The sequence below is a fragment of the Sceloporus undulatus genome, chromosome 6 (assembly GCF_019175285.1).
Source record: "Sceloporus undulatus isolate JIND9_A2432 ecotype Alabama chromosome 6, SceUnd_v1.1, whole genome shotgun sequence".
Classification (NCBI taxonomy): domain Eukaryota; kingdom Metazoa; phylum Chordata; class Lepidosauria; order Squamata; family Phrynosomatidae; genus Sceloporus; species Sceloporus undulatus.
The window spans coordinates 168,531,163-168,554,018 of NC_056527.1; the positions used below are offsets into that span (position 1 = coordinate 168,531,163).

At 45.0% G+C, this 22,856-nt stretch overlaps 1 protein-coding gene across 5 annotated transcripts in view; it reads left to right on the forward strand.

The window, feature by feature from the left end:
- Positions 1-22,856, forward strand: part of SMAD3 (SMAD family member 3) — a 44,358-nt gene that overhangs the window by 15,080 nt on the left and 6,422 nt on the right. For 4 of the 5 annotated variants that reach the window (XM_042474962.1, XM_042474964.1, XM_042474963.1 and 1 more), the window contains exons 2-7: positions 17,858-18,051; positions 18,505-18,639; positions 18,848-18,922; positions 19,458-19,508; positions 22,032-22,244; positions 22,657-22,794. In XM_042474962.1, the coding sequence (XP_042330896.1) occupies positions 17,858-18,051; positions 18,505-18,639; positions 18,848-18,922; positions 19,458-19,508; positions 22,032-22,244; positions 22,657-22,794 (806 nt within the window). Of the gene's footprint in view, positions 1-7,580; positions 7,603-17,857; positions 18,052-18,504; positions 18,640-18,847; positions 18,923-19,457; positions 19,509-22,031; positions 22,245-22,656; positions 22,795-22,856 lie in introns of those variants that run through there. The other variant, XM_042474965.1, reaches the window with a different exon arrangement.

Genomic DNA, 22,856 nt, shown 5'->3' on the forward strand with positions numbered 1-22,856 from the left:
AACCCAGGTGTCCAGAGTTGTAGTCCAACCCTCAAACCACATAGTCCATTTAATATGGTAATGTAAAATCACAGTAGAGATGGAAGGGACTGCAAAGGCCATCATCCAGTGCAGGAAAACCAGAGCTAAAGCACTCCTGAAAGATGCTCTTCCAACCTCAGTTTAAAAGATCTCCAAAGATGGAGACTCCATTGCCTTCGGAGGCATTTGATTCCACTCTCAAATAGCTCTTAGAGTAAAGAAAAGTTCTTCCTAATGTTTAGATGGAATCCCTTTTCTTACCATTTGAACCCCCTGATTCCAGTTCTAGTTTTTTGGAGCTTGGTCCATCATCTACATATGAGCCCTTCTCATATTTAAAGATGGCTTTTGAACCATCTCTCAGTCTTCTCTGGGTTGAATTTTGTGTCTATAAATCATGGGTCTCTGCCTTGAGGACCATTGGAGTTAGTCAGTGTGTAAACTTGGGAGAAGAAATATCTTATTGTTGTGTCTGTCTTCTAGTCGCTTCCGACTTATGGCAACCCTAAGGCAAACCTGTCACGGGGTTTTCTTGGCAAGATTTGCTCAGAGGAGGCTGAGAGAGTGTGACTTGCCCAAGGTCTCCAAGTGAGTTTCCACGGCTGAACAGGGATTCAAACCCTGGTCTCCAGAGTTGTAGTCCAATGCTCAAAACCACCACATTGGATCTCATGGGAGAAACAACTACAAAACCCAATAAAGAAGTCTTCCACATAGGTCCAAAACATACTGCAGAAGTAATTGAGTTTGCAACCACTTTAACTGCCTTGGAATCCTGGGAACTGTAGTTTTGTGAGACGTTTAGCCTTCTCTGTCAGAGAGCTCTAGTGCCACAATAAACTACAATTCCCTAGCACTGCACCAGGGCAATTAAAGCAGTCTCAAACTGGATTATTTCTGCAGTGTGTTTTGGGCCCTAGTTGCCGTCCAACAACCAGAAAGCGCTCAGTTAATAATCCAAACAGTTGAAAAGTTCTTCACAAATAATACCATAAAACAAACCATTCCCTACCAAACAATCCATAGATACATAATAAAGCAGATTTTGTGCATAAACGAATCGTCATTTGGTGCATACAAAAGCCTTCCAAATTGGATGCATTTAGAAGAGGGCCACAAAGGTTTCAGCCCACAGGTCTTTATCAAGTCCTGAATACGAAGCATCTGTTTTTTGGCAGAGGAGGTTTCATGACCCTGAAATTGCTGAGGTTGAGATAAAATGTCTTGCAGACAAGCTTTTGCCAATTGGGATCCAGAGTCGGAGGAGAAAGCAAACAGGGCAGGGATGGGAAATGCCCGGCGGACGCAGTGACCGAAACATGAGCTTTGTTTCCATCTGGTCCAAAGCCCAGAGTTTTATTTCCTTTATGGCTTCCTTCCAAGGTCGCAAACAGTGTCCCCAACTCCCATTTTATCCTCAAAATGACCCTTTGGCGTTAGGCTAGAGAGAGGCTGGCTTTTAAGGTCACCCGGGCTGCGTTTCTGCATTTGCGCTGCAGAAACAACACAGTTTGACACCACTTGAACTGCCATGGCTCTGTCGTGTGTTGAAATCCTGAGACTTGTAGTTTTGTGAGATGTTTGGCCTTCTCCGGCAGAGCGCTCCGGTGACTTACCGAACTACAAATCCCAGGACTTGTAGCATTATTTCAGCAGTGCAAGTGCAGACCCCTCTCCCCTGTTTTAGTTTTCAACCCCTTTCACTGTAAGGAGAGATGCAACAGAGGAATTTGAAGGTAAAACCTTGTCTCTATGGAGGAACCTCTGGGCAGATTGTGTCTGTGAGCATTTTAGATATTTCCCATAGAAAGATGTATAGAGGAAATGTTAAAAATGGTGGGCATTTGTTGCAATGAGATGCAGGAAAGGAACACAAGGTGCAAGATGGTTAGTAACTTGAATTTGTGTCACCTTTGCACAGCAGAAATGGGATTGGACTAGATGACCCTTGGGGTCTCTCCCAACACTTATTCCGTAATTCATGATTCTATCAGCCTTTTTAAAACATTGGAACAACTTTGTGCCTACAGCTTGACCAACTATCCAGGAACAGTCTGGAAGGCTAGTGAGCTTCTGAGCACCGTCAGCTGAACAGAACAATGTCTCTAAATTTAGCATCCTCCGCAGATGTATTGTAATAGGGTTCCCAGTGTCCCCAGCCCAGTATGGATGAGGATGATGGGAGCTGTGGTTCTCCATCACATCTAGAAATGCCACGGTTGCAGAAGGCTGGCACAGACACTACACATTCAGCACCAGTTCTGCCCATCAGCAAAACTGGAACCAATAGCTGGCAACCGAAGCTTCAATTAGAAAGAGGAAGTGTGACTTTCAACAGCGAAAAAAAAATACCCAAAACACAAATATATAGAAAGTAAACATCCACAACCAGAGCCATTTCATGGAACTTTCATGCTGCAAGATGTTCTAAAAGGCAATCCATGCAACTGACCCTTCCTGGGCATGCGGACTACTAAACATGGGAAATAGCCATGTATGTTTGGAAAAATGCAATTAAAAATATATTACCCAGACCGTTCCACACTATACAGGTACAAGGCTATGATTCCACCTTGAATGCCATGGAAACATCTGATGGAATCCTAGGATTTGCAGTTTAGGGAGGGAGACTGAGAGTTTTGTATGATGTTGGCACAGCGGTTTAAATGAAATAATTGCACTACAATTATATGGCGTAAAAGGGCCTTTAAACAGTCCCTGGATTTTTTTTTCTGCAACGAATTTGCCTGTTGCTTGCTTATTTTGCATCGTTCATTGTGTGCGTTTCATCAGGAAAGGCTGGAAAAGTTCTCCTTCTCGCTTCCCCTGGCATTTCTTTTCAAATCTGTGTTAGCCACTGGAGAAACACAAGCCGAAATAATGGGAGTGCATGACCATTTTTGCTTTTTTTAAAGGTTGTGTTATTTTCCTTTTTTTATATTCTATGTTATTTTCCTTTCTGCTGGAGGATGGATGTGTGTTTGGGTGGCGATGGTGGAAAGCAGGACTTCTGGAGGCTTGTCGCAGTGGACCTTTCCAAACACGGATTAATTGTCCAGTACATCCAAACAACTGGCTGTTTTGAGTGCATGCGGATGATAATCCAAAGCCCAGTCTGCTGGGGCGGAATGTGTATTTTCACAAACGTGAGATAAGAGTGCTTTATATACGGACATGGGACAGTTAATATTACAGCGCTTGGGATGGAAGTCCCTTATTAGATCATAGTTTAGGTCCTGGCCAAGCGTCTCCTGCAGACAGTCCCTTAATCATTGCCTCCTGGCAGAGGCTTGGCCTGAACCATGACGTGTTTTTGCAGGAGCTGCCAAAACAGCTCTGATGGACAAGAGGAGCCGGTGTGTTCCTTGAAACCCTGCATCCCACTCCGTCCTGGGCTCTGTTCTCGCTGTGTGGTCTCCGTTTGCTATCTTCTCTCAGCCTCAACAGCGAGGATGAACCCGATCTGGACAGGGAACTCCACCCTGATTTAATCCCTTGAAAGCCAGACTCCCACCAGAGAGTCTGCAAGGCAAAGGTAATAAACAGTTTGCAAGAAGTGCGAGTGAGATCTACTTTGGCACCAGCGGCCAGTTGTTTCTGGACCTTCCCATAACCCCAAGAGGTATTGGATATGAGACGCCATGCCCAAGCAGAAATGCCCAGTTGAGGACGACCCGGTCATGTCTGTCTCCCACTACTCCTTACCTGGATTGTCTTCTCCTGCAATGTTGGGAAGGGAGAGGAAAGGGGGGAAATGTAAAAATGATGCCCAGCCATGCATGGAGCCCCAGCCAGTTTGGCCAACAGTCAGGCGTTCTGAGAGTTAAAGTCCAAAACATTTGGAGGACCAATGTTTCGCAACCACAGCCTCAAGGCAATAGTTGTCAACCTTTGCCATTGCCGTCTCTGGGCTGCTGGCCGCCCTAAGTTGACATCAGCCACCCACTTTGGGGCAAATGCTCAGCATTCTCCTTTTATAGTGTCTAGATCAAGAGAAGTCATAGTGCCACTCTGTTCTGCTCTGGTCAGGCCCCACCTGGAATAATGCTGTGTCCAGTTCTGGGGAAAACAATGCAAAAAGGATGTGGAGAAACTGGAACCATGCGTCCAAAGGAGGGCAACTAAAAAGGTGAAAGGCCTGGAAACCATGAATCCCTATGAGGAAGGACTTAGGGAGCTGGGGATGTTTAGCCTGGAGAAGAGAAGGTTAAGAAGTGATATGAGAGCCCTGTTTAAATATTTGAAGGGATGTCATATTGAGGAGGGAGCAAGCTTGTTTTCTGCTGCTCCAAAGAACAGGAGTCAGGGCAATGGATGCAAGTTCCAGGAAAAGAGATTCCACCTCAACATTTGGAGGAACTTCCTGAGAGTAAGGTCTGTTTGACAGTGGAATAATCTCCCTTGGAGAGTGTTGGAGTCTCCTTCCCTGGAGGTCTTTAAACAGAGGCTGGATGGCCATCTGTCAATGGGCATGTTTTGATTGAGAGTTCCTGCATGGCAGAATGGGGTTGGACTGGGTGGCTCTTGCAGTCTCTTCCAACTCTACAATTCTATGCCAGGTTTGCCTCCGGTCTCTGTTTTCGTAGGGATTCGGTCATTCCTTGAGACTGTGTCTGATGCTCTTTGCTACCCTGCGAGAGAAAGGAGGGACGCAGACCTCGTAAACGCAAAAACTGCTGTGCAAAGTTTTGAAAGAGAGAATCGCAGCAGGGGAAACGTCTCCACGAACGAAGGCCATTTTTGTTTTCCCTGGGATTGCAGTGCTCTTGGTTCAGCCAGATGTGCACAAAACCAGGGGGGCTCCTGGGGTGACGTCTGGGTCCTGCCTAGCAACTGGCTTTATCTGGGCCCAGTCTGGCCACGGGGAAAGAGGGGTGTAACCATAGTGACAAGCTGCGCATGGGCGATGTGCGCATGTGTGTGGATGTCTGTCTGTGTGTGTGTTCGGGGCCAGAGATTTGACCTTTAGTAACCTTCACCCTTTGCCACGTGAGCAAGAGGACTTGGTAAAGAAAGCTTGCCAGTCCTAGAAAAGAGCCATCTGGAGACCCTTCTGAGACGGAGGAGGAAAGAGGGGCGCATGGGTTGGCCTCTCTTCTCTTGCAACATTGCAAAGCATTATACTTATTTTATTTATTATAACCTGCTTCTCCCTCCAAAATTGGAACTCAAAATGGCTTTAAAAATTGCAGTTAAAAACATACAGTGCATTTTTAACGTTGCAAGATACTTTTGCTTACATTTTAAAAAAGCATATGAGAACATAACAGTTTTTAACATTTGCAAGACATTGCAATGTTAAAAGCATTGTATGTTTGTAACTGCCTTTATCAAAAATCATAAGCCACTTTGACTTCCAACTTTCTCCCCCCAAAGATGGAACTCAAAGTGGCTTACGATTTGTTTTAATAAAGGCAATTAAAAACATACAATGTTCTTAACATTGCCATGTACTGCTAGATATGATGATGATGATGATAACAATAATAGAATTCAAAGTTAAAGCCATGTTATTCTGTAAAATCAGAAGGTAAAGAGATCTTGTTGCAGCTTTGAGACTCACTGAAAGAAAGAAGTTGGCAGCATGAGCTTTTGTAGGATTAAATCTACTTCCTTAGATGCATTTGCAAATCAGATGCATCTGAGGAAGTAGACTGAAGTCTAGGAAAGCTCATGCTGCCAACTTCTTTATTTCAGTGAGTCTCAAAGGTGCTACAAGATCTCTTTACCTAATAATAATAGTAATTGCACACAAACGCACACAAACACACAGGGTTGCCAGAGTGCAAACTGGAGAGGTCTCCTGGACTTTTAATGGTTGTGTAAAAGAGGGAATTCCAGCAGTTGTTGCTTACTATCTACTGCATTATTTCTGCAGGGGAGATAGACCTTTCTCATTTATTGTTGTTGTTGTGTGCCTTCAAGTCAATTCTGATTTAAAGAGACCCTAAGGCGAACCCTTCATAGGGTTTTCTTGGCAAGTTTCTTCAGAGTGGGTTTGCCATTGCAATCCTCCAAGACGGTGAGGGCAGGATTTGGCCAAGGTTACTCAGTGGGTTTCTGTGGCTGAGCCAGAATTCGAACCCTGGTCTAGAGTGTGCTAGTCCAACACTGAAACCACTACTCCATGCTGGATCTGAGCAAGTAGCTACACAACTGAGTAAAGTTGGTTCCCAAGAGTCTTGGTGTGTATCAAGCCCCATCCGCCGCTACTTACCTGAGTGTTGTGCATACGGCTGCGGCGTACAAATGTAATAAAATGTGTGTTGTTTTTGTGGAGAGTGTCCTTTTTACTCTAAGGAAAAGCTGAGGGCACATCCAGAGTTATTAATCGGTGGCAACTTATGCAATGGACCAATTTATTCCAGCGTCCAAATGCAGCCGTCCGGCCAAACTGGACATGAAGCAACCTCTCTGTCTTGCAAGAGTCCTCCTCTTGGGGGGGAAAAACTGGTTTGGGAACAGTTCTGCATTGCCTACAATTGCACCTTTGATGGTGACTTTCTCCTTCTTCCAGAGGAAAGGAGAGAAGGGAGGAGAAAACCACAAGGAGGGATGGTGTGATTTCTAAGCGGAGAGGAAGGCAGAGACCGAGGACGTGTGCGCATGACATATTTTTGCAATTTTCCAAACTCTCCGTCAGTTATAATTACTTTTATGAAATTATTCATGGCATTCATTATTATTGCACTTGCAGATTCATAACCCAGACTTATGGTCCTGTAACTGCTCCATATACTCTAAGAATATAGCTGCATCTCCAGGGCAGAATTAATGCCGTTTGATATTGCTCTCACTGCCATGGCTCAGTGCTAAAGAATTCTAGGAATTGTAGTTTTGTGAGATATTTAGCCTTCGCTGCCAGACAGCTCTGGTGCCACAACCAACTACAAATCCAAGGCTTCCACAGCACTGAGCCATGGCAGTGAAAGCGGTGAAAGTGAAGCATTTCTAGTCTGCATCAATAGAAGTATAGTGTCTAGATCAAGGGAAGTAATAGTGCCACTCTATTCTGCCTTCGGTCAGACCTGGAATAATACTGTGTCCATTTCTGGGCTCCACAATTCAAAAAGGATATTGGAGTTTGTCCAGAAGAGAGCCACCAAAATGGTGGTCTGGAAACCATGCCCTATGAGGAATGACTTAGGGAGCTGGGTATGTTTAGCCTGGAAAAGAGAAGGTTAAGAGCGGACAGCCCTGTTTAAATATTTGAAAAGATATGCTGAAGATGCAGCACATTTGTTTTCTTCAGCTCCAGAGAACAGGACCTGGAGCAATGGATTCAAACTAGGTTTAGCCTGGAGAAGAGAAGGTTAAGAGCTGATATGATAGCCCTGTTTAAGTATTTGAAGAGGTGTCATATTGAGGATGGAGGAAGCTTTTTTTTCTGCTGCTCCAGAGAATAGGACACAATGAGCAATGGATGCAAGCTCCAGGAAAAGAGATTCCAGCTCAGCATTAGGAAGACCTTCCTGAGAGTAAGAGCAGTTGGACAGTGGAACACTTTCCCTTGGAGAATGGTGGGGTCTCCTTCTTTGGAGGTCTTTAAACAGATGGCCATCTGTTGGGGATGATTTGAGTGTGAGTTCCTGCATGGCAAAAGAGGCTTGGACTGGATGGCCCTTGCAGTGTCTTCCAACCCTATGTTTCTATGAGGAAGGCTATGCGTGTGAGATTTCCATGTTGGAAGATGTGCAGCCAGGCCTGGGATGTGTGTCTGGTTCTTCTATGGAAGCACCGTGGAGAAGATCATGGAACATCATGTTCCCAGTAGAAACCCAAATCACTACACACACACACACACACACACAGAGAGAGAGAGAGAGAGAGGGTGCTTGCCAGTTTGGAAATCTGCTAGCCAGAATGCTAGCCAAGACCGTGCTAAATTGAAGGGGAGGTGGGTGTTGGCTCCATTTACCCAAACCATTTACTAAAGCCATGCGTGGGCAGGAGCTGGAGTTCTGAGGGGGAGTGAGAAGCCATGCAGCAGGTTTTATTCGGTACAACCAGGAACACCATCTGCGCATTTTGCCGTTTGCTAGCTGGGAAGAGGCTCAGATTTCCAGGGCTTGTTAAAAGCAAGAGGTGTTTGTTTCAGAAATGGTGGCTGGGTTGTTGTTGTTGTTTTGCTTTGGTGGGGGAGCAGAACGTGCAGAAGTGTGACTTTGGCACTGTGGAGGCTTTTTCGTTGTTGCCGTTGTGTACCTCCAAGTCGTTTCTGAGCCTGTCATGGGGTTTTCTTGACAAGGTTTGTCCAGGGGAGGTTTTCCATTGCCCTCCCATGGAGCTGAGAGAGTGTGACTTGCCCAAGATTGCCCAATGGGTTTGCCTGGGTGATCCAGGATTTGAACCCTGGTCTCCACAGTCATAGTCTTACACTCAAATCTGTCTTTAAAAACACATCTTACCAAATTAAACTATGTTAGTGTATGTGTATGAGCAAAAATGGCCAAGGCTGCATCAACAGGATTGTAGAATTAATGCGTTTGGACACTACTTTAATTGCCATGGCTCAATGCTACGGAATCCTGGGATTTGTAGTTTTGTGAGCTATTTAGCCTTCTCTGTCTGAGAGCTCTGGCGCTCTCAGAGCAAGCTACAAATTCCAGGATGCCACAGGATGGTGTTAAAGTGGTATCAAAGTGCATTAATTCTGCAGTGTGGCAGCAGCTCAAGGCACTCAGCCTGGGAGAAAGGATTCAGAGAAAAGGGGTGAAGATGAAGTGAAGCTGCGCATGGCATTGTTATGGGGTGCTCTTGGCGGAGGCATGAAACCTAAGGCCTTGGAGTGACGCTTTCCTCCAAACCTCATCTAATTTGCGTAAATGGTGAATCACAGGAAGTTCGGCCTTGTTTTGACTTTGACAGCTGTGGAGAAAAAGGAGGATGAGCTTTCCGGCTGTTGCATATTTTTAAATCCCTGAAATTCTTTTGAATGAGTCCATGGTTTGAAGGTTGGACTACAACTCTGGAGACCAGGGTTCGAGTCCCTGCTCAGCCACAAAACCCAGTGGCTGCCCTTGCTCAAGTCACACTCTCTCAGCCTCAGGAGAAGGCCATGGCAAACATCCTCTGAACCAATCTTGCCAAGAAAAGCCCTGGATAGGTTTGCCTTAGGGTCGCCATAAGTCCAAAATGACTTGAAGGCATACAACAACAACAACAACAACAACAACCATCTTCTTGGCTATAAATGCCAGATTTCGTCAGGTCCTTCCCATTGCACTCTGGATGGTGCTTGCTTCCACCCTCCTCTTTCTTTCTTTCTTTCTTTCTTTCTTTCTTTCTTTCCAATCCCAGGGAAAGAAAACTTTTTAAGGCTCATGCTGTGCAATCTTGTGGGTTTAGGAAAGCAGCCAAAGTGTGGCCGAAAGATAAAACGTTGACCCGGCGCATCCTGTGTGAGTGCAAACGGAGGCCACTGGCCATGTGTCTGTACACACCAGGAGAAGGGAGGCTTGGTTGGTCTTGGGGACAAATATCTCCCCTTGGGACCTTCAGTGTGGGACGTTATTTCACATTAAACAATGCAGAGAGGCTCTGTGGCTTGTTTAAAAAGGGCATCGTGGCTGCTTGAGGAACCGAGGAGAAGCCATTTCCCCATCTGTTTATCTTTCCAATTAATGTCCTGCTTTCTTCCCTGAGTGGGTCCTAAAGTGGCTTACAGTGAAAGTGAAAACAAAATTTGTTGTGTGCCTCCAAGCGTTTCCGGCTTATGCTGACCCATGACTGATGGCAACCCTATCATTTATGGTGACAGTATCACTTATGGTGACCCTATCACTTACAGTGACACTATCACTTATGGCCACCTTATCACAGGTATTTTTCTTGGCACGTTTCATTCAGAGGGGGTTTGCCACTGCAATCCCCTGGGGCTGAGAGAGTGTGACTTGCCCAAGGCTGCTCAGTGGGTTTCCTGGCCAAGTAGGGTTTCAGATCCCGGTCTCCATAGGTCCAACATGAGTGTCGCCTTCAGAGGGTCGCCATGAGTGGAGGCCAAGTGGGAGGCAGCTAAGAGCAACCCAGTAGAGCCTGAGGTTCGCTACTGGATACAGAAAGACAGAGGACAAACAAAGGAGGATGCCTGGCAGCAGCTGTTTCTCCTCAACTGGTCAAGAAGAAAGGGATGGTGACTTCATTTCCCTCCCAACCTCCGGTGAAAGCCAAAGGGAAGTTCCTTGAACCACAAGCGCATGGAGCAGAGAGTGTTGCCCGATAACACAACCCAGGAAGAGGTCCTGGGTGTTTCATGGAGACTCAGAAGTGCTGAAAGAAAGCCTTCTCCATTTGGCCTCAGAAGGAGGGGTGGGCAGGGTGAGGAGAAAGGCTTGTCGTTGTCATTGTGTGTCTTCAAGTCATTTCTGACTTATGGCGACCCCCTGGAAGAGAACCCACTTCAAGTGGTATCTGTTGGCAGTCTCTGATCCAAATCCCTGTATAGGATCTGAGGCCTTGAGATTATATAGGGCCCCGCAACACAAAGCACTTAGCTGAAATTTCATTGGTGCCTTAAATCAACGTAATGAGGCTCTCTCTTGGGGGGAAATGGTGGAGTATAAATAAAGGGATGGAAAGATGGGTGGTTGGATGGTACTTTTTGGAGAGGTGTGTAGAAGGGACAAGGAAGTTGCCCCTTAAGCTCCTGAGGAAGTGGCAGGACAGAGAGTGCATCTACACTGCAGAAATAATGCAGTTAGACACCACTTTAAATGCTGTAGCTCCATCCTATCAAATCCTGGGATTAGTAGTTTTAAAGGTCTTTAGCTTTCTCTGCCAGTGAATGCTGGTGCCTTGCAAAATTACTGATCCCAGGATTCTGTGGGATGCAGCCATGGCCATTAAAGTGGGTTCAAAGTGCATTATTTTTCCAGTGTAGATGCACCCAGAGAGATGTTTATGCTGTCATCACAATACCTTGGCCATTGTATCTCTATGCTGGTGTAGCATGGCTTCAACCCTTGTAGAGCGAATATTGCCGGTCTTTTTAATTGGACACGCCTTATCAGTAATGATACTCCAAAAAGGAAAGCTAATCTCACAACCAGATTAATCTCACTCGCCTCGTATTGATTTATTCACGAGAAGGAAATCTTGGCCTTAAAAGATTCACAGATTAAAATTGCTCAGTAGCTGCAAAAGGCCAGATTCCCTAAATCCCGAAAGTCCCGTCTCAGCCGAGCAATGTGCCATTTATAGAAAAGACAAACTGGCTCTGAAGTCTTAACCTTTCTCTTAAGTGTTTTATTTTTGGTGCTTGAGCAACAACCGCTTCTGATTCCAAAGTCATCCTCACAACAGGCGCTTTGTTCGTTGCCCTTTTGCAAAAATAAAACACCCAAACCTCCACCTCAAGACCTAGAGCTCTGGAAAGGTCTTTAGGCTGAGAACGCGTCTTGCGCCGCTGGGCCTCCGCTGGACAATAAAACTGTCCCTGGCAGCCTTCGGGAAAAAGGAATTTAAAAACCATTTCCCTCCGTAGTTCAAAACGACACATTGCTGCTTTGCTATTATGGAGCAAAAGGTTTGAAACGGGGACTATTAAGGAAAGGTTGGTTTTATTTTTGTAGTGCTGGAAATCCCATGGGAAGGCAAAGATGTACATTCCTAGGATAAAAGCCCTGGAGGCTTTAGTTTATTTCATTTGTTTCCCTGCCTAAGAAAGGTAAGGTACTACCCTTGGGGAGGGGAAAAATGAAATGCACAAATATAGCATGAAGGACACCTGGATTAACAAGACGAAGGGGGTCTTGGAGCCCTAGTAGACCACAAGATGAACATGTGTGATGCAGCAGCTAAAAAGGCCAATGCGATTCTAGGCTGCATCAATAAAGGCATAGTGTTTAGATCAAGGGAAGTAATAGTGCCAGTCTTTTCTGCTTTGGTCAGGTCTCACCTGGAATAATCCTATATCCAATTCTGGGCACCAAAAAAAGGATGTTGGAACGTTTCCAAAGGAGGGCAACCAAAATGGGGAAAGGTCTGGAAACCATAAAGCTCTTTGAGGAGAGACTTAGGGAGCTGGGGATGTTTAGTCTGGGGAAGAGGAGGTTAAGAGAGGTGACATGATAGCCTTGTTTAAATATTGGAAGGGATGTCATATTGAGGAGGGAGCAAGCTTGTTTTCTGCTGCTCCAGAGACTAAGACCCAGAGCAATGGATGCAAGCTGCAGGAAAAGAGATTCCACCTAAACAGTATCCACATATCCATGGAGTCTTTATCCGTGGATTCAACCCTAAAGCCCTATGAAAAGTGACTTAGGGAGCTGGGTATGTTTAGCCTGGAGAAGAGGAAGTTAAAAGGCAATATGACAGCCTTGTTTAAGTATTTGAAGGGAAGTCATAGTAAGGATGGAACAAGCTTGTTTTCTGTTGCTCAAGAGAATAAGAGACGGTGCAGTGGATGCAAACAACAGGAATAGAGATTCCACTTCTCTCTCTCTCTCTCTCTCTCCTTGTCTAAGCATTTTTGGTGTTTTCTGAGGTATAGTATGTAGCGCAATGCCAGTGCAACATTTTTCGGTGACATGTCATCATGCTAACCGAATTATAATCCAGCCCAATGTTCTGAGAAGCAAGATGAACTCCATCCAACCAGAATTGAGGGAGATTGCTCAGCCAACTAATACAGTCTGTTCCGCAGCACAAATGGGCTGTGTATGTATCACCAGAGAAAAACATGGAGGTTTGGTCTGGCTTGAGAAATGTCTCTTTTCCCCTTTGCATCTCCAAGTGGAAGACTTGTTAGAAATGATGTCCAGTCTCAAGCGCTTGCTGAGGCTGGAAAGGAACAAACATTGGGTGCCTCAAAAGCTTTGCAAGTGTCATCTGTTGCTTTCTTAGAAACCCAAATTGCTGAGTGCAAGTATAGCTAGGTGAGCAGAGTCACAACTTTTATGGGCTTGTTTTTGCAAGGCTGTGTTTATGTGACCTGGCTTAGTTTTTGCAAGGGCCTTTCCACAGAGAGAGCTCAGGTTCCTGGTGGTTCTTCTTTGGTTTGTAGGAAACAGTCCCAATTTTCTAAACGGAAACAATCCCAACAACACAAACACCAACACACAAGCACCCTTCCTGCTTTTCATTCACTAAAAGATGTGCTTGCCGATCATTGATCGCCAGTCTGTATCCAAGGCTCAACCGTTGGATAATTGAACCGTTTGCCAATAATGTGGTTGGTGTCTTAAAAAGAAGTTGGCTGCATGAGCTTTCCTAGACTTCAGTCTTCTCCTTAGCAATTTTTTAAAAGCTCTGTATCTGTGTTTTCTGGTTTGGTTTTGTAATTTTTGTTGTGTGTGTGTGTGGGGGGGGAAGACGAGTTGGATGATATTTCTCTTGAAGCAGGCATCTGGTGGTGCAGACTCTCTAAGTAAATAGACATACTGCTATGGGGAGGAGGCGTGATTCACCGTCCCATATGTACCTTTTGGAGCAAGCCAAGGAGAGAGTGTGGAAGTGTGTTTGTGTATGTGTGTTCTTTTCAGAGGACCAGGTGGATGTGCAAAGCCTAGTCACAGAATGTAGGGCTTGGAAGAAAGGTCGTGTTGGCCTTTCCTAGCCCATCACCCCCACGACAACTTTGGTTGCATCTCAACGTATTTGGCACAGAGGCAGAAAAGCACATCCTTGTCTCTGGCCTAACAGGGATGAATGAAAGTAACATGTTTATGTCCTGGAACTGCAAATTGTGGACTGGTTCACACATGGGCTGCTCAGTGACTTCCGCATCAAACGATGAACTGTATGTGTGAATCATCTCAGACTAGTGGTTCCCAGGACAATGGCGCATGAATCCCGTTTGGGTTAAAGGAGCTATCCATATCTGGGGGGATGGTGTTGTTAGTTGCCCTCAAGTCAGTTCCAACTCATAGCCACCCTATGGATGCGCCATCTCCATGAATCTCTGTCCTTCCTTGCAGTCTTGCCCAGATCCTATCCATGGTTTGTGGTCTTCCTCTCTTTCTTCCACCTTTGACCTTTCCTAGAATTATTATTTTCATGCCTTCTCATGATGTGGCCAAAGTACGATAGTCTCAACTTGACCATTCTTTGCTTCCAAGGGGAACCCTGGTCTGATCTGTCCAAGGACCCATTTGTTTGTCTTCTTGGCTGTCCATGGGATCATCCTAAGTCCTCTTCTCTGGGGATAGAGTTCATCATTTTGGATAGGTCCTTTAAGTTTAGAGTAAAACCTGGGAGTATGGATTCATCACTCCCACTGACATGGAGTTCACCAACTGCCACAGTAATGATCTCCTGTCAGTTGGGATGGTGAATCAGCTCTGAGGTTTACTCCAACCTTTAAAGGAACTGTCCAACGCATTGACCTTATTGCAGAGGATGCAAATCTTTAAAGTTCATAATACAGTGGAGGCCTTGGTATCCACTGGCGCTTGGTTCCAGGACCCCCTGTGGATAACAAAAATCCATGGATGCTCATGTCCTATTAAATGCAATGGCGTACTAAAATGGTGTCCCTTATATAAAATGGCAAAATCAAAGTTTGCTTTTTGGAATTTATATGTATATTTTTAAATATAGTCAAACTGTGGATGCTTGAATTGGTGGATAAAAAATCCATGGATACAGAGGGCTGGCCTTTTAGGCGACAGCTGTGACACAAGCATCAGAGAAAGACAAGTGTTGAGTTGACAAACTAGTAACTTCAATGGACTGGATTTCAAGATTAGCCAACAACGTAGCATTCACCCATGCATCTGAGGAAGCAGTCTCCAGTCTACGAAAGCTTATGCTACCAACTTCCTTTCATTTAGTGCTGCAAGATCCCTTTGCGTACTAATTTTCCAGACTAATGCAGCTATGTCTTTGAATCTATTAGCCCTGTAACCAATGTATCCCACCCTTAATGGGGACTACTTTAAAAAAGCATACACAGTGGATAAGGCTCCCAAAGGCATGGCATGGCAAGTATATCAAAGTCTAGTAACATTTCAGTGGAAAAGCATTGAAGTGTGTTGTGGCACAAAGCCATTGCCTTTTCCATGGGTGCAGCCTCCAGTTTTCTCTGACCTCGATCAAGTTGATAACTAGAAAGTGTGGGATGAATCATTTCCTGCCCATCTGAACCAGATGCTCCATTGCAGAAGGAGAGCGCACAGGCCTTCCAGATGATGCACCTGATGGCAAATAAGGGCCTTGCTCTCCACTTAGCAAAACAATACGTTTCCACAAGAAGAGGAGGAATGCAATGCATGCCTTTTGAGGACAGAGGGAAGGGAGACAAACAGATTTCTCCGGGGAAGAAAGGCGAAAAGGACAGCAAAGAGAGAGACAATTGGGTTGGTTTTTATTGCTCCAACTTCCTTAATTATGACTCACAGTTCGCAAAGAGAAGGAAAACCCAGCATGATAAACAGATAAAGCACACATGTCCAAGAGGATGGGAAGGATGACTGGCCTTGATAAAACACTGACCAAGCCTTTGTGAAAGTTAAAGAGTGTTGCACAAAACACAGATAAGAAAGAGTCCATCTGGAATCCCAGTTTTCCAGAACAGAGGAAATCCTCATGGAGAGGCGAGGTATAAATAAAGTTTTGTTATTGTTATTGTTGTTATTATTATTAAAGAACAATTTTATCTTCACTTCTCTACAACAAGCAAAGAATGGGGAGGGAAGTTCATACTATACAATTATAGCACTCTGATTCCCCCCAAATGTTACTCCTCTTGAAATGAAGATCTGGCTGCCCTTATGAAGCTGCCCTTCCTAATCCAATCTGTGCCTCTTGGAGAGTTGCCACCTGGGGCTCCACCTTGTTGCAGGAGAGCCTTGTTTTTCTCCTACCTCTTGGGAAAGGGAGGGCTGTTTAGGACGCTCACTTTGGTCCGGTTTTTGCCTATGGGAGTGAACATAGCTTCCTGCCACAGGAAAAGGCTCCCGTCGTCCACGTTGCAGCCTTCCATGCGGAGCCTGGACCAGGAGGCTGCCAGTCAGCCATGGCTGTGGGAAAGCATCCCAACTGGCACCAGTTTAATCCCAAATGTGGTCTTGGCGAGCCAGAGAGGGTGCTTAAATAGTAGGTAAAGGGAACGGCAGAGCAGGGCGTAGTCAGGTCGCTGCATTCGCAAAGCGTTGGCAACGTCTTCTTCCCTCTGGCTTGGACCTCGTTGGCTGACGTTTCTAAAGCCATTGGACTACAGCTCACTTCTGGTCACGCTAATCCTGACCCAAGAGGGGAAAATGCTGGTCTGGCAGAAGATAAATCATTAAAAACCAAGGTCGGAATCGTCTGTGCCGTCCTATTTCCAATTTCTATGTATGGATGTGGAAGCTGGGGCAGAGAAGAAAGCTGGTAGGAAGAGAATCAACCTCCTTTGAAACGTGGTGCCGGAGGAGAGTCCTACGGAGACCATGGATGGCCAAAGAGACAAATAAAAAAGTCTGAACACAGACTGACCCTGGACTTTTGCTAGAAATGACTAAATGGAGACTGTTGTAATTTGGATACAGAGACAGTGTGACCTCTTGGAAAAATGGTAATGCTTGGTAAAGTGAAAGGTGGTAGGAACAAAGGATGACTGCTCTACAAGTGGATGGACTCAACGGAGGAAGATACGGCTGCCCCAGATATAACTGATAGCCAAGGCTCTTGGAAATCTCTCATTCAAAGCATTTTTATTAGCCTGTCTGCCTTGGAAAAAGTTTTCATTAACTTTCCCCTGGAATGTCCTTTTTTTAGACACATAGGTGAAAACTGTGAGCTAAAAGTGGGCAGCTTCGGAGGGCTTGGTGGCCAATTATTTCACCCCCAGGACCTACCCAGAAATGCACAACAAAAGATGAAACATCAAAATAGGAAAGGGGCAGGAATCCCCTCTTAGTTTGGTTACTTCTTTATTAGGTTTTGAGGGTGGGGGGGCAGGTTCTCTATTCTATTACAATACAGCCCCGAACCCCATCTTTGTGGATTATTTCTGGGAGACCTCCAAGGAGTCCCAGATGCTGTAGGCTGTATTTCAGAGGAAGGAACTGGCAAAAGCACCTCTGAGGATTCCTTAGCTAACAAAACCCTATGAAATTCATGGGGTCACCGTTAAGTCCTATGCATGTAATTTCCACTTTGTATGTTGCATACCTGTTTGCTGTTGATCAGTAGTCACCATAAGTCAGCAAGTGACTTGAAGGCACATAGACACACAGTTCTGCTCAAAACAGTCTTCGCCTTGCCATGCTCTACTGTTCTCTGCAGTCGCTTGTGTGACTCCTTAAATTATCTTCCTCTGTTCTTTAATTCTCCGCTCACTTAAAACTGAGAGAAACATGCTGTAGTTACTCATGGTTGTGTTGCACATAACAATCTCTTCTTGGCAGGCTTCCTGCAAAAGGTGTCTCGTCTCATGTTGCAAGAGTCATCCTAATCTTTCTGGGCGCAAGAGCTTTTATAGCCTTGGCATTCCAAGCAAGGCACACAAACAAATAACAACATAACAGTGGTTTGAGTAGTTATTTTATGTATTGCTTTTCTAAATGTTTGTGTGCTGTTGTTGTATTCAAAACAGGCATGACTCTTTTGCCATCTATCCGAAGGGGTTTGGAGACATTTTGGTGGCCTGGAAAGAAATGCCCTAAAAATCAAACTCAGTTTTTTAAAAAATGGGGTTTGGCACTTTCAGGAACCATACTTAGGAGTCTCAAGTGTTGCATATAGTAATTTAACATACAAAAAGTTCAGACCCTGCTTCTACCCCCATGAAAAAAGAGAGAGGTTGGGCTGATAATGGTTTCGCCAATGTATATTTTGGATTTTGTTTAATGGTCAAGAGTGTTAGCCTTGCATTTTCTCACCTTCCCTGTTGTCTTTTGTCTCCCAAATTCAGGTCGCTGGATGGACGGCTGCAGGTCTCCCACCGAAAAGGTCTCCCACACGTCATCTATTGCCGGCTGTGGCGGTGGCCGGATCTTCACAGCCATCATGAGCTCCGTGCCATGGAAATGTGCGAATACGCCTTCAACATGAAGAAAGACGAAGTCTGCGTGAATCCGTATCACTATCAAAGAGTGGAGACGCCAGGTAGGGCAGGTGCCCTGGATGTGTAAAGATGGGGAACATCTTTTGTCCCTTAGGCCAAACTCGGTTTACCTGGTGGGACACATGTCAATGGTTGGTGACACCAAAAGCGAAGACGGATCAAAAATACCAGCTATATTCTACCTTCATATTCTTAATTGCCAGTCACTGAGCTTTAGGAGCGGTATTTCAACCTTTTAGAGTTGGGGAAGGGCATATAGAAGATGAGAAACCACCACCCAACATTTAGAAGGGAAGTGAGTGGTCATTTGGAGAAGTCCATATTGGACCCCAGGGTTTGAGGTTCCCCATGCCTTGTCTTGAAACCCAACCAACATCATCATGTTGAGAAACCCAAGGCCCCAAAATATGGAGAGGTGTGTTGGGTGTGTTCCCAGTGATAAGCGTTACTATAGCTGCTGATGTTGTTGCTCATTTCTGCTCTCTCCTCCTCAGTGTTACCTCCAGTCTTGGTGCCAAGACACACAGAAATCCCAGCCGAGTTCCCTCCGTTGGACGACTACAGCCATTCCATCCCAGAGAACACTAACTTCCCAGCTGGCATCGAACCTCAGAGCAACTACATTCCAGGTACTACAGGTCGATCCAAGAAATGGAGGGAGGTGGGAGATAGGGGCCTTTTCAGTGGCTACTCCTAGGCTCACAACTCCCTTCCTAGGGATGATGCCACTCCTTGCTGTCCTTCTTCAGCAGGAAATCCATTTTATGCCACAAGATTTTGAGCAACTGCAGATTTCATGACAGAGCCATCTCTCTTTTCTCTTTACCTTTCCTACAGAGACACCTCCACCAGGCTACCTGAGCGAAGATGGGGAAAGCAGCGAGCATCAGATGAACCATAGCATGGATGCAGGTAAGCACAAGCAGAAGATGGTCTTGCATGACATCCAAGATGTTGACTTTGTCCTTCTTCTCATCTTCTGGGACCATGAAAAGCCATAATTAGTCCCATCTAGAGTAGGCTAGAGGAACCTGGTAGGTCAACAGACACTTACATGACTTGCCTTGATTTGACGATTCTCCTCTACTTGGGACTAACAACTGCAAGGAAGAGAATCATGCGCTTCTCCAGATGTTCTTGGACTGCAGCTCCCAGCATTCCTCAACATTGACTTTGCAGCTGGACTTGAACTCTGGAAAGATCTGATTCCGGGGATTTTAAAAGTAATACGGTAGTTATGCCTAGAGCTCTGGAAAAGTAGCTTTTTTGGGGGAATTGAAACTCCTAGAATCAGGCAGCCAGTATGACCACAATGACTGGGGTAATTCTGGGAGACATAGTCCAAAAATGTAACTTTCTAGAGCTCTGATAGATATAACAACAACGCTCCTGTTCTCTTGCTGAGTAGCTAATAGCTGACCATAATTATATTGTTCTTCCCCCTTAGGTTCTCCAAATCTGTCTCCAAATCCGATGTCTCCAGCGCACAATAATTTGGGTAAGGACAGCGCTTGAAACGTCCAGGTGTGCTCAGTGTGATAATTGTCATCTGGTTTGCAAAGGAGTGAAAGAGAATAAAGTCTTAAAAGCCTACACAGAAACTCCAGAAACCATGTCTGACATCTCACACACACACACAGCTTGCATCTGCCTACCTCTTCATTTTTTGTTTATCTGTGTTGTTGTGAACGGAGCAAAATGCTGAGCCTATAGGACATTTAATAATCGTCCAGCTCAGCTCTTGAGAAAGGGCTGGGATTTATTTTTTCCTAACTCCAAAATCCAGGATCCTTACCATCCAACATGGGATTCGGGGAACCATAATCCAAAAAAGGAACTTTACCAAGCTCAGAGCTGCTGCATTTACAAACAGATCCAGCTTCTGGGGTGTTTGCTGGGGACAGAAACTGATTTGGTTGTAATAGCTTGTGTGTGTGTGTTGTGCCTTCAAGTGTGCTGTGGGGTTTTCTTGTTCCAAGGAGGTTTGCCATTGCCTTCCCCTGAGGCCGAGAGTATGTGACATGCCCAAGGTCACCCAGTGGGTTTCCATGGCCAAACTGGGAATCGAACCCTAGTTTCCAGAGCCATAGTCCAACACTCAAACCATTACACTATGCTGGCTCTCTAGAATAACAGGAACACAGTTTAAAAAGTGCCATGCGTTGGGGAAGACCATTGAGCTCAGTATTGTGTCTGCAGAGTCTCTGGGGCAAAGCAAGGTTGAGCAATGCATATAGTGCCATTCCACATTGATGTTCCTGGCCATGGATATGCATATTATGCACTGCATAGCAACATGTATGCAGATTTGATTGCACATTCATTTTCACACTTTAGGCCTTGGTTCAGTTGCGCTACATTGCCTTTCAACACAATGTTTGCTAAGCACTATTAATGTGGAATGCAGCATGTAGAGATTTCTGCTGCACAGCTAGAGATATCAAGGCTGGATGAGGGGCATGTTTTTCTTCTGTATTGTCCCCCATAAACCCATTTTTCCTGGGGGGGGGGAATGGATTATGGAATCTTATTCCTTTTAGAACGAATAATAAAATGTTCACGTATTTAGCAAAATCATCTCTAAAAACTATGTAAGAGGAAAGTTTCCATGTAAGGCTGCTGTATATAGTATCAGATCCTGGTCTTGTTTCTTTTTCTCCTTTTTTTTAGGGAACCGAGTGTGTTATGTCTGCTTGATATTGTGAAGAACAAGTGGAGACAAAATAATGTTCTCTCTCTTTTTTAAGCTGATGCTGATGGTTTCTTCTGTTTTATAAGTGGTGTTTTGTTTTGTTTTTCCAAACCAGCAAAACGAAAGCGGTTCCTTATAGTTCAGGTGTTCCTCTCAATTCCAGCCTTTGTAACAAAACAAAACAAACAAACCAGAAAAAAACACCCTCCACATATTTTTAAAAAAGAAGGTCCATTTGTTATTACATGTTGAGCAAAGTGTACTTTTACTATCTGAGACATGATAATTTCACGCCAAACAAAGTTCTATATAATGCATTTTATGTTTCTAAAGTAACAAAGAGACTTCCAGTCCAGGGCATAAGTATTGCAATTTTCAAATTTCATGTTGGTATTGTTTTTCTGGAGATGAAAAGGGAGCAAGTGGGTCACCATCCCATGGCAGAATACATTTTACATCTCTGTCTGCAACCCCAATGTAGGATTTCAGCTGGTTGAGTCTCCCTTATCCAGAATCCCCAAATCCAAAATACTCCAAAACCCAAAACCTTTGTCATGGGTGGTTGAGGTAGGGACACCTTTGCTTTCTGATGTTCCAGTGTACACAAACTTTGTTTCATGCACAAAATTATTTAAAATGTTGTGTATAAAATTGCCTTCAGGCTCTGTGTATAAAGTGTATATGAGACATAAATGAATGTTGTGCCTCAGCTTGGGTTCCATCTCCAAGATACCTTGTTATGTACACACACACACACATGTATATATATATATATTGTGTATGTGTCCAGCAGATGTGAAGGAACGACATATATATGGAAGGATGTGGTTTCTCCACATCCTCTGGGATTAGGGGTGAAGGACCCCATGAATGTGGAAAACCACAAATTAAAAAAGCACTATTCTTTTTACCTAAGGGAACCCCTTTCTAGGAATCTCCAGGTCAGTGTCTGCCAGAGGATGATCATAGGATCATGCTGGAGGACCTACAAATGCCCAGATAAGTGTTTTCTCTAGGAACTTCTAGGTCCTCCAGCATAACTCTATGGTCAACTTCTGGCAGAGTCATGCTGGAGGACCTAGAGATTCCTAGAGAGAACATATTAATCAGATCTTCAGAAGTCAAATCTGCAAATGTGGAGGGACAACTGTATTCCAAAATCAGAGGAAAAGAAATCTGAAATCCAAAATGCTTCTGGTCCCAAGCATTTCAGATGAGAGAGACTGAACCTATATAGTGACACGCATAAAATATACTAACCAAAACAGAGCCAATGTGTCTTGTAGATGGTTCTCACCATATTTCTCTGTCTGCCCCGTATCTCTGCAGATCTCCAGCCCGTCACTTACTGCGAACCAGCCTTCTGGTGCTCCATATCGTACTATGAACTCAACCAGAGAGTCGGGGAGACCTTCCACGCTTCCCAGCCTTCGATGACGGTGGATGGCTTCACAGACCCTTCCAATTCAGAACGCTTCTGCCTGGGCTTGCTCTCTAATGTAAACCGCAACGCAGCCGTGGAACTCACCCGGCGACACATTGGTAGCATCCGTTTGCATCTCTTGAGTTGTGGGAGGGGAGGTCAGGATGCGTTATCAGCTCCCAGGACAGTTACTTTTTCGAACTATATGGTGTCTGGGGAATTATTGTAGTCCAAAAAGGTAACTGTTTACAAACTCTGGCTCCCATCTATCCACCACAGCAGGGTAGAGTGTCTAAAAGAGTTGGTTCTCTAACTTTATCTTCTCTGTAATGTAACTTTAAGTACACTGGAGATGCTCTGGCTTTATAACCTGCATTGCAGCAATTTGGACACAATCTGGGGTCCCTTCCAACTCCATGATTTTATTTTTGACCTATTTTGAAAGGCTTCTACACGCACAGAGGTCCTATACCCGTGTCCTTTGCTGCACCTGCTGGCTTGATCTGATGCTTTCGTCCTCTCTTTTCCTAGGGAGAGGTGTGAGGCTATACTACATCGGAGGGGAGGTGTTTGCCGAGTGCCTTAGCGACAGTGCCATCTTCGTCCAGTCTCCCAACTGCAACCAGCGCTATGGCTGGCACCCGGCCACCGTCTGCAAGATCCCGCCAGGTAACTTGGCTTGCCTTCCTCCTCCTCCTCATTGCTGCACACCTGTTGCTCCTTCTTCCCTC